At 40.3% G+C, this 15,810-nt stretch overlaps 2 protein-coding genes and 1 non-coding gene across 3 annotated transcripts in view; all 3 read right to left on the reverse strand.

The window, feature by feature from the left end:
- Nucleotides 1–6,359: 6,359 nt before the first annotated feature.
- Nucleotides 6,360–7,353, reverse strand: LOC133520977 (uncharacterized; the record flags this gene model as incomplete). The annotated part of the gene is made up of 1 exon (XM_061855696.1): nucleotides 6,360–7,353. A coding segment is annotated over one exon (399 nt), but the record flags the coding sequence as incomplete, so codon positions are not given.
- A 362-nt stretch (nucleotides 7,354–7,715) lies between these two features.
- LOC133520978 (uncharacterized) overlaps nucleotides 7,716–15,810 on the reverse strand; it is a 96,935-nt gene continuing 88,840 nt past the window's right edge. The window contains exons 109-115 of the mRNA XM_061855697.1: nucleotides 12,266–12,456; nucleotides 11,668–11,827; nucleotides 10,306–10,488; nucleotides 9,643–9,817; nucleotides 9,281–9,412; nucleotides 8,798–8,982; nucleotides 7,716–8,055 (exon numbers count right to left, since the gene is read on the reverse strand). Coding sequence (XP_061711681.1) covers nucleotides 7,801–8,055; nucleotides 8,798–8,982; nucleotides 9,281–9,412; nucleotides 9,643–9,817; nucleotides 10,306–10,488; nucleotides 11,668–11,827; nucleotides 12,266–12,456 — 1,281 coding nt within the window. The 3' untranslated portion in view covers nucleotides 7,716–7,800. The remainder of the gene's footprint in view (nucleotides 8,056–8,797; nucleotides 8,983–9,280; nucleotides 9,413–9,642; nucleotides 9,818–10,305; nucleotides 10,489–11,667; nucleotides 11,828–12,265; nucleotides 12,457–15,810) is intronic.
- Trnat-cgu (transfer RNA threonine (anticodon CGU)) lies at nucleotides 13,473–13,544 on the reverse strand. Its single transcript has one exon. It is a non-coding gene; the product is annotated as a tRNA-Thr (tRNA).

The following is a 15,810-nucleotide window of genomic DNA, read 5'->3' on the forward strand; positions in this document are numbered from 1 at the left end:
ATCTGGAAGAGATCGCTTTTTAGCGATAAGACCGCCTGTTACCTGGTTCTATTTTCCTTTAAAATTCATTTGTAGTTTTACATGTATGTAAAATGTATAATTTTGTTGGTGCAATAAAGAATATTTACTTATTTACTTGAGTAGGTATTTGGGTAGGTTGATATTATGTAATGTGTGTATTTAAATGAAGAGCGTATGTGGGGAACCCGGGTGGAAAACGTCCGCCTGGGCGTCCCAGATACCGCTGGAGTGACGAAGTCCTAAAAGACCTGTTCGCCCTCGGAATACCCAACTGGCGTGAAGTGGCGAAGGATAGGGCAGAGTGGCGCTCTCTTGTGTCAGAGGCCAAGATCGTGTTTGGGTCACTGAGCCAGTGAAGTAGTAGTAGTAATGTATTTAAATCACAGTACTTATCTACATAAGTAGGTATGTAGTGTTATCATCAGCGATAAGGTCAAGTGTATGGGAATATTAAAACACTTGTTCAAGTATAGAGTTTATTGTTATCAACTTATAAACAAACTTACAACCATTCAATAAATAAGCGTGTACGATGCAAACAACCAGCGGTTCTGAACCGAACTTTGGCAACGAGGTAGGTTTACAGCTCGAATACGAGCTCCGAAGAAGCAAACACCATTTTTTCCGTGTTCGAGCTGTAGGTTTGAACATAATCTTTCGCGCAAAAGGAGCTGACATATACGAGTAAATTTTTACGCGAGCCCGCATGTGTATGATTATGCGAATGTTTTATGATATTCCTGGTTTTTCAAGTCGTGGTAGTTTTTCGGCGCACACACATCATCAGAGGGCCTACCGCGAACACCCAAGTTCACAGCATGCGGGCATCTTTCTCTTTTACTCCGATTAAGGCGTAATTAGAGTGACAGTGAAAGATGCCCGCTATTTGTGTACTTCTGTGTTCGCGGTAAGCTCTCAGTCTCGAACCTTCGCGTGGACTCCTAAACATTCGTGCTATCACATAATAAAACTCTCAAAACCTTTCGCAAATGAATATTTGACAGCCCGTCACATTCGCGCAAACATCCGCACAATTTACGAATCTTCGTCCTAATACTTTACTATGACATATGTTATATGATACGAGTAGGTTGTGTAAGAAATGTCAGCTCCTTCGGTGCGAACAAGCGTTAAAATTAATAATATACTTATATAAGAAATAAATACCCTCTGCCGCTAAGACTAGCAAAAACGCACACACACAAGAACGCACTTGGAACTGAAAATGTAGAAAATTGACCCCTTAACGCATGTCATAACTCATAAAAATTTTTTTGTATAAAATTGAACTTTAACCCTTTTCCAGGCATAGTACGATTTATCGACCACATACGCGCCAATAGAATTTCAATCTTTGTCATCCGATTTAAGGTGCAAATTAGATTGCACTTTCGGAAAATGTGACTTGTCTTCAAATGAATCATCAAAGCTGGATTTATTGGAATATATTTGATTTTTTTGGGAAAATCTTGTAGATTGGTGCGGCCTGGAAAAGGGCTGACAGCTGTCAATAGAGTTGAATATTATAACTGCCACATATGTTTGCATATGCGGTAAAGGGTTAAGTATTGATAAATATGTAGACAGCAGAGCTGAAGTCAATGTTTACATACACAGCTACATACTTATAGATATATTTTCTCGAACATTAGTGACCTTCTACATTTCCATGCAAATTTAATGTAGTATTACATTGGATTGGAGTATTTTAAAGTGTTATATTAGTAAAGTTTACCCTGATACTGGCAGTTGTTGTATTTTGTATGTCACTTTAAATATTTTATGGACTTGTGAAAAAGTCTTCAGACTTGCGAACAAATTTTCCAAAAAGAAGAATTGTTACAAAATTCTGCTGTCGTTACATGGCATGGTGTAGTAAACATAACCTCAGCTCTGGTATCGAAAACTCCAATATATGAACAAAATTCCAGCACATACCTCTAGTTACTAGAGTACAGTATATATTCACAAATCTAATTCTCTACCATTTCAGACAACCATAATAAGTATCGCTAAAAAGTAAAAACTATACGTAAACGGTTATTACTGTAATTGTAAAATAAATACAGAGAGATATTATTAAAAACTATGGAGCCATTTAGTACTTAGTAGTTCAAAACTTTTAGTAAAGTAAAATTTAGATACAATAGCTATCAGATATATAAGAGCGACCAAGGCGCTCACAAATATCTCCTCTATTTTCAAGGCATTAGTGTTGTTCACATATTTTTGACCACCTCGGCCGCTCCGATATATCTGATGGCGGCTGTATCATACCATAGTCGACACTGTTCACTAACAAGTCGTAGACCTAATTGCAAACATATAAGGTCCGCCGATAGTCAGTTAGAAATATCACTGTTAGTACTTACAAAACGTAAACTAAATTAAATACACATACTTATTTTATCTTCTGCACAGAAAGCATGGCTCCATAGCTACATTTTTGATCGTCTTTCACCCTAGAGGCACATAAAGTCGAGAAGAAAGCCAATAACTAATTATAAGTACATATTTAAAAACAAAACGGTTATTTTAAACAGAAAATTGCCTCTATCGGATCAAAGAAAACGAAACAAGCATAGATGAGCGTCGATCATTGTATATCACAGCCTAAAGCTTACTCCAACATCAATAGGTAAGGAATAAAAACGCGTAAACTAGTGCACAAAGTTAATAGCATAAGTACAGCGTCACACATTCTGTGGTAATTGTTAGTCAAACGTGAATTTGTGAAGACCTAGTTATCCCATAATATTTACCGGACAGCGGGATATACTTCATCTGTTAAGCTAGGGACACACTTAGCCCACGTACGCCACGTATGCAATGCATTATGAAATCTGGACCTTGAAACTTGTATCTTATACCTTTAAACGAATAATTCTTGTATATATTATTTATTTATATATTTCGGGGATCTCGGAAACGACTAACAATTTCGATAAAATTTTGCTATATGGGAGTTTTCGGGGGTAAAAGTCGATCTAGCTAGGTTTTTTTCTGGGAAAGCGCGCAATTTGCGTTTTTATATGTTTTCCAAGCAAAGTTCGGTCTCCCAGATATTACTTGTTATACGCAACGCATGACAAGAATGTTTCTTAAGCGAAACCAGAGCGTAAGCATACATATTTCAGGGTCCAGATCTCATAATTCATTGCATACGTTGCGTACGTGGGCTGTGTCGTGTCCCTAGCTTGAAACTGGCGGCTACAACATGTGTCGCTACTTTACGCGTCTTATTATTTCACTGCCTATGCTCTCCTTCTCACAGTTAACATGCAACATAAATTTTACTGGTTACAATCTTTCCTTTCACGCGTACACAAAATATAATTCGTATCTGCAAAAACTTATTATTATTAGAGGTATTAAGTCTAAGAAACATGTGTGCCTCGAATTGGCAGCAGTAGTATGGAGTGTGGAATTAAGAGTGACATCTCTTATGGTAGAACTGTTGCAAGTGTCCAGCTGTCAGCTATAAATAATAGTTCCAAATATCACCAGAGTAGCGCTAAAGTAGCTCAAAACCTAGGCGTTATTGACGGAGTGAAGTGCGCTGTCTATGATTAGATTTTTTGTGCAAGTACTCTAGGTATTGTAGCGCCATCTATTTAAGGTTTTTTGATGACACTTTTTGGTATATGGAGATTTCTTTCCTTACCTCCACCTTCCATAAGCAGTAGGTATGCGGTAATTTTCCTAGTTTTCAAAAGTTGACGTTTGACAACCATCTAGTTCGGCTGTTAAACTCATGGGTACGATTCTTATACTTTACACCTCTACTAATTAATCTTTGCTTGTATGACAAACAATATGACTCCAAGAGTCAGCTAGAACATTTATAAATGTTTCGAAAATGGCGAAGTTTAGCCAATTTCACATTCATGCGACCATTACACAACACGACATACATACATCTTTATAAAATGAAATCACGCATTGTTTTCGTGAAAGCAGTACAGTTGTAACTAAATGTACATTTGGTAAAATGATATAATTATATTAGTGCCAACATGTACTGAAAACCATTAACAGAGACCATTTTACTCAATAATGTGACGTCAGGTGTCGCTACCATATGGCTAGATTTATTATAAGTAGGTATGTCGTTTTTGCCATTCGACATGTCGTTTTATCAGTTGTGATATGACAAATATGCCACATGTTAGCCACTGGTGAAACAGTTATCACTTTCTAACGTTAAATAGGGCCCAGGTGGAACAGTGTCAAAAATGCATTTCGATACGAAATGGAAAATCAAAACTTATGAGGTAAAGTTTACTAGGTTTAGTTTTAATGATTGGCCCATTTTACTTTATTTAAATGTAGCTTTTAGCGTTAGCTTTTGTGTACTTCTAAGGCTCAATCATTGAGTAGCTTACCTTAATTCTCAACATTTCTCGAAATTATTCCAAATTCAGCTATCACATGGAAATATCAGTAAATACAAATATAATACAAAGGTCTACAATCTAGGTCCCGATAGGGATTAAGGTATATTTAATCGAGACTTTTTTTACAAACGTTTTATATTCCCAACATACGTAAAGGTAGGCACTAGGTTCGCTCTAATTTTAAACCACAGATAAATATGTAATACAGTCAGCATCAATAGTAGCGGATGAAACAACGCGCCAAAAGTATCTGATATTCCGGATAACTTTTCCAAATAAAGATAATTCTCTAAAATTTAATTTCAAGCGTATATCTTTTATAGTCTAAATTGTTCTACATATAGAACCATCAACTTTTGTTAAGCTGTTACAGAATGGCAGATACTTTTGAAACCTTGTTTGATCCGCTACTTTTGATGCTGACTGTACAATGTATACTCTCGCGTCGATTGTACGACCCTATGACTTTCATCAGGTCGCTTTTGATTGAGCTTAATTTAAATACACATTTAATTACAAATTTTATTTTCTAGGGGGTCTACTGCTCCCCCCCCCCCCCTGACATTTGGTGCATTTGAAAATCTAGTTATCACCAAAAATATAACGTCGTACAGCGCCACTATATCAATTATTAAATTTAAAAAAAAATTGCTCAGGCTTAGAGACCATGTTAGCTAACTTGTCCCGACATAGCAGCAACAAAGTGTACCAGTGCCATTACAACGTCTTATTTTCATAGGAATTTGACGCTCTCTGTCGCTTACCAAGTTGGTTGGTTTATTTTAACGTTTATGTCGCTTTCATAAATGATATATAGGTATTTTAACAAATTAAATAAACTTTTATATTATTTCCGTAATCTTCAAAGGGAAATTGCACGAACGTAATGTATGAATTGCAATAAAGGCTCCATACCGCACCGCACGCATTACGTCATAGGAGCGAGCGGTGTAATTCGGCCCTAAACAGAACGTTGATTTATTTCATGCAAAAAGTACATTCTCTACATCCATCCATATACATTTATTCCAATTTCTTGTATTACATGACTATACACTGGGTTCTATGGTATAAGCGCAGCCCACTGCGGCACACGGCTCCGTCGATATTGAAGGACGTTCCCACAGCGGCACACATTTTAAATGATGCGGTTCGCATACATGCGTTGCGTGTGCCACAGGGTTTTAGTCTTTATTTCTATACAATTAAGATTGACTTTAGCCTAGGTTATAATTATAATGATAATCTGTGATGTTTCGTTGTATATCTGTTGAGTTGTGATGGCAGTAGCGTCAGTACTGACGTTTCGAAGCCAATTCTAACGTACACGGACATTAGAATGAATACCCACACATTACACTGACATCTGAATGATGGTATTTAGTTATCGTGCGTCTCGCTCGCGTCAATACATGTACGGACAAGTACGCGAGAAATGTACGATAGCTAAATGGCATCATACGGATATTATTCTGATGTCGGTATACTTTTGAATAGGCCTGTTCGACATATTTCAGTAAATTGATTCTTCTATTTATTTATTCAAAAATAAATTTAGCGTACCTAAAGTTATTGATAGTTTTATCTTAGGTGTTGAGTATATTTTTTAAAACAGTTTATTTTATTAATAATGTAATATTCTGAGCTTTTTACGAAATATAATGGATTAATGGAATATTAATCATGTTATTATCAGTATCGTTATGTTGTTACTAGTGAAATAATTCGTAATATAGTGTCAGTCCTGTATCGAGTTTATACTTGTACTCTCATTACAAGTACTGATTTAATTTTTATTTATCGTTAATAAAAATTAAATCAGTACTTGTAATGAGAACGAATCAATTATTGACATACCCCGGGGTTTTTGGTAAGGGAATGTTTTCTTCATTTTATAATTACCAAACTATGAATTAAAAATGGAAGGTAAGCTTCAAATGCGCTTAGAAATATTAAAATAGTATTGGATTTTATAGTTTTAACCTGTTTTTTGGCTAGTGTAAAACATTCCCGCATCGAAAACCTCGGGGTATGATTATTAATTAGTCATATTTGTCAAGTTTTGATTAGGTCAAATGAAAGGTGCATGTGCCGTACGGTGTCATATATTTGTGTGTCGTGATATTTATTTATTTATGGTCGGTCACGCGGCAGCGTGTGTTCGGTCTCTGCGACCGGCGTGCAGGGCGCGCCAGGTCGCTAACGCCGCCGAGTCGCAAAATTACATATCCACTTGATGAATGAATCCATTTATTAAGTTAATATACATTTTTCAAGCCATGTAGACATGCAGAAGGCGGTCGCAACAGCAAGTGCGTATGTGGCCTTAAGTATTTTAGATAATTAACCCATTAATAACGTATTATTGTAAGCCCCTTATTAATGATAAAGGAATAATATAATCATTAGTGTAGCAATGTCGGTACCTTCTTCAGTTTACAGTAGTACGATAATTATAGAGTCAGTCGTTTTTCGATCACGCAGAGATAATATTAGATAAAAAAATAGAATGTCGTTTAACTGTCGTTCTCGTAGATTAGTCGGGCAGGTCGGGCGGCAGCGTGTGCTTGGCCTCGGTGTGCAGGCGGCGCGCGTAGGCGGCGTGGCGCGCCAGCCACGCGGCCAGCGCGGCGCCGTCGCACTGCACGCGCGGCCGGCGCAGCGCCTCGCCCGCGCCGGCCCCGCCGCCCCCGCCGCCCCCGCGCACGCCCAGCTCCACGAAGTGCGCGCCGCCGGTGGTCACCGCCGCGCAGGATACCAGGTTACTGCAACACAAAAACGGTCTCACACGCAAGGGATAGGCTACCCGTCCCTGTCTAACTAATACAATTTGGTATATCTCATGCGTGCTAAGCCTACAGGCCCCAAGCGTTTCTATTGAACGTGAAACTGTACGAATCAATATAAAAAGTAAGCGCAATCGTACGTAAATATTTCAACGTAGGCTGTTCAAATTATTATTTTTTTATACTACGTCGGTGGTAAACAAGCATACGGCCCGCCTGATGGTAAGCAGTCTCCGTGCGCCTACAACTCCAGATGAGTTACATGCGTTGTTGCCGACCCTAAACCCTCCCCCCCCCCCCCTCTCGTTGAGCTCTGGCAACCTTATCCACCGGCAGGAGCACAACGCTATGAGTAGGGTCTAGTGTTACTTGGCTGCGGTTTTCTGTAAGTACCTCCCCAACTGAGCTCTGCTGTAAATCTGGAATGACATCCGCTGTGCTGTTCCCTACCGCACAAAGCGAGATGACATTCACAATGCCCATACCTCTCTTTTAGACCTAGTTTAAGGGCGTATCCGGGTCCATAATGTGCTAATATAATTCAGCCAAGATGATTCTAAAATCTAACCAAATGATCTGCTGACATGACTCTAAACCTACCTGAGATGCGTCTCCATGACGATTTGCGGTTGCGCGTGCTTGCAGGTGAATATCCGTAAATGTGTAGTCGACAACAACGCTCGGATGTCATGCGGCGTGTCGCGGACGACCCGATAAGCGAGGAAGCCCTCGGCCGGGTCCGTCGTCAGTCGGTGCAGGAGCGCCGCGCCGGCCGCTTGTGAGGCGTCGTAGCGGGGGAGCAGCCCGCCCGGGCCGGCCGCGCAACGCGGCTCGCGAGCTCGGCCTGGCACCTTCATGATTTTTTTTTAAATAAATATTATAGAACATTATTACACAAATTGACTAAGTCCCACAGTAAGCTCAATAAAGCTTGTGTTAAGGGTACTTAGGCAACGATATATATAATATATAAATATTTATAAATACTTAAATACATAGAAAACACCCATGACTCAGGAACAAATATCCATGCTCATCACACGAATAAATGCCCTTACCAGGATTTGAACCCGGAACCATCGGCTTCGTAGGCAGGGTCACTACCCACTAGGCCAAACTGGTCATCAAAAACCTTCATGAATGACATTTAATGTAGTTATTTAACCTTTCAACAGCGTTTTTCTATTTTAAGATTATAGATATTACTACTATTTATATATTATTATTACTATTTATAGATACCCTGTTTCTAAGGCTAAAAATACGAAGTATAATTGTGTATTATTTACAATTTGGTGCCGTGACCAGGATATTTTCGTTGCAAATGTTATAAGAGAATGTTATAGCTTCTCAAATGTTCAATCCTAATAAAGTAACTGTCCATTGTGCATGTATACGAGGGCATTACATGTAAAATGACATGTTTACCAACAAGTCAAAAATGTTTAACGCCAACAAAAATCTTTACGATTCCTTTTTCCCAACATTATTGGAATGTTAAGAGATGTCCCTTTGGAGATGATAAAACGCTAAAGGATGAAATTGAATGATAAATATTATGTGACAATGGGTAGCAATGAGGACGACACTGACCCACTTGTCAGCGCGGCGCGCGGAGTCCCTGAGAGCGGAGGCGGTCTCGGCGGCGAGGTCCAGCACGCCGATGACTGGTTTAGTGACGGTGCCCACGAGCCCCTTGCCCACGCCGGCCAATAGTCCCGGCAGGCCTTCAGCTGCGGCGCCTTCGTAGCTGTGCTTCACTAGAGACGTCATGCCACCTGTGTGTTAAATAATAATGCATTTCTCCGCCTTGATATACATATATTTCCCGATATATTAACCGAAATCTAAAACTATAATTTTTACAAATGTAACGGACAAGATGGGAAAATGGATCCTTTTAAAGAATGGCTTTACTGAAACGAAATATTCTTAACAGATACGAATTGTTATGTAATATTTTAAATTACCTGATAAACACAAAGAATCGACCGCTTGGGATTAACTTTCCTATAGTCTATTTCACACAGGTTCGGTATAGTGACACCTGTCAGATAGAATTAATAAGTTCGGTACCGAGTATCCCGAGTCCGAGCCCGCGCAGGCCGGCGGAGAGATGCGCGCCGCCTGCGCTACTTCGGATGCGACGGCGTGTTTCTTCGTGCGCTTCATCGCCTACTACTCGCTCTAGACCGTCGCCCAAGGATTCTGTCACAAAAACACAACATTAAAAATTTGATAACAAAATACTGTAGCGACATAAGTACATTATCTAGCATGCCTGAAGTATGTACCTCAAGGGGACTGAACAAAATATCCACAATTTGCAAACCAAGCAATGACGCTTTAGACGAGTTGTCTTAGCGGTCACAGATGTCCTAATCAAAAGTTGAGTCGGAAAGAAAAGTAGCAGTGTGTCTATAAAAATGTAGACTCACCAGTGACTTTCGCAGCCGAGTTAGAGATGCCGTGGGTCACATTCTTGAGCAAAGCCCCGACGTTTCCTTCATATATAAGTCCGGATACGCCCTCCGACACGTCAGCCACGAAGCCCAGCGGGTTGCCCAAGAAATCCACGGAGCCCAGGATCTTAGCTGCTTGCCATTTTAGTTCCTGGAGTATAAAGATGAAGGTAAGGTATTGTTTTGTGACGTTAGATGTGTGATACGGTGGTGAGTTGCATTGATCGTATAATTGCTCACTCGCCAACAGAAGACATAGAGTTCTAATCAGTTTCAAATTTTAGTAACTCGGTGATCGAGTTATTTAGATCTGAAGTGTTTAAGCCTCTCGATTTTTCACATGAGTGCCCAGTGACTGACCGGCACATGTGTAGCGATTAACTGATATGTGACCCTACTTATATTCTTTAAGTGTTTGAGCATCTGTCGTGCCAGATACAGGCTCGAAGACATGCGCGCGCGCAAACTGCTCGAGCTCCACGCACGCGTCCTCTAACTTGATCATTGATCATTAACCGTGAGTGACCGGTGAGATACATTCGTGTGAATCTACGTGTTAGTGACTGGTGAGAGTAGTGAGTGACCTGCGTGTGTGACCGATGCTTGAGGGCCCCACGTGTGACCGAAAGCCATACTTACGTCTTTAAAGTGCTTGAGCATTTGTCGTGCCAGATACGGCGCGGGCTCGAAGACATGCGCGCGCGCAAACGGCTCGAGCTCGACGCACGCATCTTCGAACTTGATCATCGTCAGCCCAAGACGGCGTTTCAGTGCGCCGAGCTCGCGCTCCAGCTTGCTCGCCGTTGTCATCGATAGACGGATCTGTGGGAACCAATATATAGTTTATACGGCATAATAAACCGTTTCAGTATTATTTAGGGCCAGTTGCACCAACCATAGTGTATGGGCTGATGAACGTCACTCAAAAGTGAACTATGAAACCATTTATAAACAATCAAATGTTGCTAGCGTTTTGACAGGCAGTTTGGTGTAAGCGACCCTTAATGACACAAAGATGCCCGAGATATGAGGATTTTTTGGTATTTAGGTATGGTTTGACGAATCGATACCTAGCGTACACGTGAAAAAGCTTAAGTTAAGTTGAGCAATAGCCAACATTGAACCCATGATGAGAAACTATGTATCCATATGTTTTTTTACATATCTCAACAATATCTGCTTTTTATATTCTGAAATGTGCGCTTTATCTGAATTACCTAACTGTTTTCTATCTATATTCTATCTCCACAAGTATACTATTGGATGACTACTTAGCATTTAATATTGACTATGTATCATAGATGGAGCCTCATGGATGAAAAACAGGAAACAGCAACATAGTTAGTATGTACATCAGCATTGCATACACTAGCAAATAATGTCAAAACCTAACCTTTTTGCACTTTGGTAACTGATTGCATTTGTAAAAAAAAATAAACAAAATTTAACTTTAAGAAACTTAAAAATAAAATTAATACATCAAATAGAAAAATAGAAAAAGGCTTTTGAAAGAAAAAAATGTATACTTATATAAACATCTATTAGTGTAAGTCAATTTTACTTGAAGGATTGTCGTGCCGCACCCCTCTTGCTTATCGATAAGCTGAACGAGCAATCTCATAAGGATGCGATCTTCGCAAGACAGGCAGGCCTATTTCCAGCAGTTGTTTTTGTGGCGGATATAAGCATAGTTAGCAAACATACCGAGCTCAGTATGACCTGGATGAGCACTTGTCACTTTATCCAGCTTAGCCTCGAGTTTCACAGTCAGCTCGCTGTACATACCAGGCTCGGTATGATATTGATGAGTACGAAGTAATACCGCCTGGGGTGTAGCGCCGTAACTTCGTCCAGCATACGTCGAGTTTAGTAGTCTGGTCTCGCTGTACATACCTGACTCGGAATTATCTTGATGAGTGCGAAGTAGTACCGCCTGGCGTGAAGCGCCGTAACTTCGTCCAGCATACGTCGAGTTTAGTAGTCTGGTCTCGCTGTACATACCTGACTCGGAATTATCTTGATGAGTGCGAAGTAGTACCGCCTAGCGTGTAGCGCGGTAACTTCGTCCAGCATACGTCGAGTTTCGTAATCAGCTTCGTCGATTTCTTCGCGCGCCTCGTCGTCTGGTGGTGCCGCCCACCACCATAGTTTCAGGATCAGTCTGCGACAAGTATCGCATTAGATTTATGGGGTCCAATGAACACGTCAACTTAAAAAAATTAGAAAAGCGGACTGATTGTAGGAGTCATACAACTTAGAAATATAAATATATATTTGCAAAAACACGTGCATTATAGATACACGCCTATGAGCCCTGAGCTAGAATTTCCTGTGTTACAGAACCCAGTCAGATATTAAAGTACGTTGTCAGCAACAATCGACTTGGTAACTAAAATAAAATTGAATATAGATGCAAAAAACATCTGCCTTGGGGTCTTTATTGACCTCAAGAAAGCATTTGATACTATATAATAGAAAATGCTCACAAAATATTTGAGTGATACAGCGACTACTAGATGCTTGAAAAACAGCGCGTTGTACCGACGTGCCGTCTCTCTCGCACTCACGGAAGAAAACGGGAAAGCTTGACGTAACTGACCTCTCCTCCAATCTTATGGCGAGCGGCCGCAGCGCCACCACGAGATGCTTGAAGAACAGCGCGTTGTAGCGACGTGCTGGGGCCCGCATGAGCTCGGCCGCCGCGTGCAAGGCCGGCGTGCCGGGCGAGCCGGGCGTGCCTGGCGTGCCCGGCAGGCAGTAGAGCAGCACGGGGCTCGGCGTGCCGAGTAGCTGTTTACAATCACGTAAGTTTATTATACAAATAAAAAAATCAGATACTTTTACAATGTACATGCTTTAAAACTGAATCTTTTATAGATCTGCGACGGTAGCATGGTCGCGTTTTTAGCGCCTGTCACCATGCCTGTCACGTTCTAACAAGTATATATGTAAGTGCGTAAATGATGCATGACACGACAAGCGATAAAAACGAGACCATGCTTCCGGCTCTGCATACAGAAAGTAGCATTAATCAACGCGTTCGTGGCGCGCACCGTGTATCAGGGAACTATTCGCCTAGTTTTTTTTAAACATCCCTGTATCCTTTATTAACCAAGAAATAGCATACCATCAGATCCACAGCGCAGGGAGACTAGTTAGGTTAGTTATTTAATAACTTAGTAAAAAGTTAATTCAGAATTAGCTTTAAGTATTTTTGGTTGGGGACTGAAAATCAGCGGTCTCGCAGTCTCATTCATTTTACTGCACAAATATTTGTAAATTCTACCTGATTTTTCATTGTCCTGGCAATTCATTTTCTTTTTGCTTTCGTTTTGTCAAATAAATATCTTGACTAGGACATCGTCTGCGTAGGAAGATGATGATGATTGGTGAAAACTATCGTATCGGGCCTCAAATTAGCCCCATACCAAATTTCATCTAAATCGGTTGAGCGGTTTACGCGTCAAGAAATAACAGACAGACAGACTGAGATACTTTCGCATTTACAATATTAAATTAGTAGGGATTTTTCGAGCCCCCGGGTGACACCATTGTTTATGGAAAGGGCTTTGATAGAACCAATATATAGAATACCGTTATGTTGCTTTCTATGCCAGAACAGTTCTCTGTGCGAATCTAGCATCAATCGCCCTTTACCTCAGCACTTATGACGAAAATCTCCGACGGCGGCGGCCACATAGTTGCTTGTAGCCAACAAACAAGCAATTTTCTGTTCCAATTGAATAAAATTCATATAAACTGACATAGCTGTCATATACTAAAGAAAATGTGACTAAGTACAACGGTGGCCGAGGCCGGAATCGAACCGGCGTCTTCAGCTTACGCGGCTAACGTTCTGACCACTAGACCACACGGCTACGGCAATAGCCTTCCCAAATTCTCTAGTATATGGTATCTTTGAAAGGCTAGGCGCTTTGGAGCAACTCTAAGAGCGAGCAATAGGTACGTGCTTGCACCTCCTATACGAAATCCTATATTCAATTGAAGTGTAATTTTGTTAGGTTGACGTTTTTAATTGCTAGGTACCGATCCTAAATAGTCTGGGATGCCCCGGAAGTACAAAAATATAAAATATATTACTTATCCTCATTCAGGCGGCAAATACATTTAAATTTTCTTTGGAACAATTTAAACCATATTTTTTTTAAGGAAATATTGCATTCGTTCGATCTTAGAGTAGGTACCAAAATTAATAGTAGGTACCGAAATATTTAATAAGGTAGGTTTATCCTCTTTAATAGAACGTTAAAATGAGAGGCAATGTAATCCGATAAGACTTCAGTTCGTCAGCTGCTTTCGTGTAAAAATGTTCGTTGTTGTTGCATTTGAAGTGCTACTGATAATCGGGCTAACCGTAACGGTTGCAAGCGTCATGTTCGGACTTGTGAGCTGGTACGCCCTACCTAAGTGGCGTACGTTCCGACACTACGTCTTCGTCAACTTGTTGTTAACCTATGCAGTCGGTAAAATAAGTTTTTTAGCGACAACAAGCTTAAAATTGTATGATTTGAGATGCATAGTATTCGGCTGCTTTCTCCTGTCCTTCCTACAATGGATGATGATGATGTTATTAATGTTCTACATCGAGTTCGTGAAAGTTTTCACGAGTCTGGAGAAGTTTGAGCACGTTTACCTTAAAGCTAATCTGATTGGATGGCTGCAGCCCATAGTGTTGGCGTCGTTGTTCCGTGTGTCTGTGGTGTTCGAGTATATAGCGTGGTATCAAATGTGTGTGTTGGCTATAGGCAACGTTGCAATGTACGTGTGCGTGGTGTGGTCGCTGTGGAGGCAGGGCGCGAAGGGCGTGGAGAGAGCCGACGTCAGGACTAGGGCAGTCTTATCTGTCTTCGCTTTCCTGTGCACCGGAGCGCCGCACACAATCACACTCAGCTCTAAGTGGATCTACGAGTCGTTGAAACAACCCGACAAAGACGTTGAAGTAGTTGTTGCTCTTTCTAACTCATGTAGATTTATATTAGTGTTTACCATTCTGGCCGTAAATATATTCTTTTTGATGCTGAAATCGCACAGGGAACTGTGGTCAGAGTTTTGGTATAGAAAGCAGCAGGCCAATGAGAATGTCGCGTCGAATCCATAATAACTAATGTGTTACTTACAAGTTGAATTAACTCACAATGTTTGTTAGTATGGTTTGTTTGAAATGTCTAATGTAATTAAAAAATATTATAAAGCAAGAAATTATTTGTATTTGGCAACCAAGAAGGCCTAAATATGTTCAATCGGAAAAACAATTTAATGGAAGGTTGTACAAATATGTTAAGGTTAAAGTTAGTTAGGTAGGTTATGGTATACATTGAAATTGCTGTTTAATGTAAGCCCAGGTAAATTATTATTAATCATTTTATTCAAATAACAAGGATTCATAATACATGGTTAGTAACATAATAGTTGATTATCTTATTATCTACGTTAGTATTCTTATATCTAAGGTTTTTATATTACTATGGCTATGTACACGAATAAATAAATACTCCATTGCAACAGTGCGCACATCACCCCACTACTTGAGCATTGTTAGAGATGTGCACACTGCAGCAATGTCGTATATAAGCACAATCAATCCTATCCGCTATCATGGCCAGGATGCTGTTGCGGCTATCCCGCACCCGCCGCACCAGGGACGCGCATTTCTTTCTGATTGTTGCATAAAAGCAGTCAACTCTCGCTTCCGCAAACATCCCTGATGCGCTGCTGAAGCGGGGCAGCCGCATCAACACCCTGAATGCATTATTATATTGTACGCGTAGGGCGGTGTAAGTAAAGGAAGTAGATTCAAGTCTACAAGTGAATGTGTATTTCCTTCTTGTAATCACGGTTGATGTTACAACAAAACTGTCTACGAACTATGTGTTCTTCCTTAAAATCTCGACCATAATTGTCTTTGAAGTGCAATAATACATATTGAGTTGAACATAGAAATTTTGTTCGACAAGGCTGACTACTGGTGTCACATGGAACCCAATAATTAGTAAACATGAGCGAAAACAAATGTCGCAGGTTGAAAAACCGAACATCGTGGGTGTTGTGTGTCGACCCGGTGACAACCTTAGTGCGCAAAATGTTCAGTTAAAATAAAGACTTTTGATGAAAAGTAATTAAATA

This window comes from Cydia pomonella, chromosome 9 (genome assembly GCF_033807575.1).
Source record: "Cydia pomonella isolate Wapato2018A chromosome 9, ilCydPomo1, whole genome shotgun sequence".
Classification (NCBI taxonomy): Eukaryota; Metazoa; Arthropoda; class Insecta; order Lepidoptera; family Tortricidae; genus Cydia; species Cydia pomonella.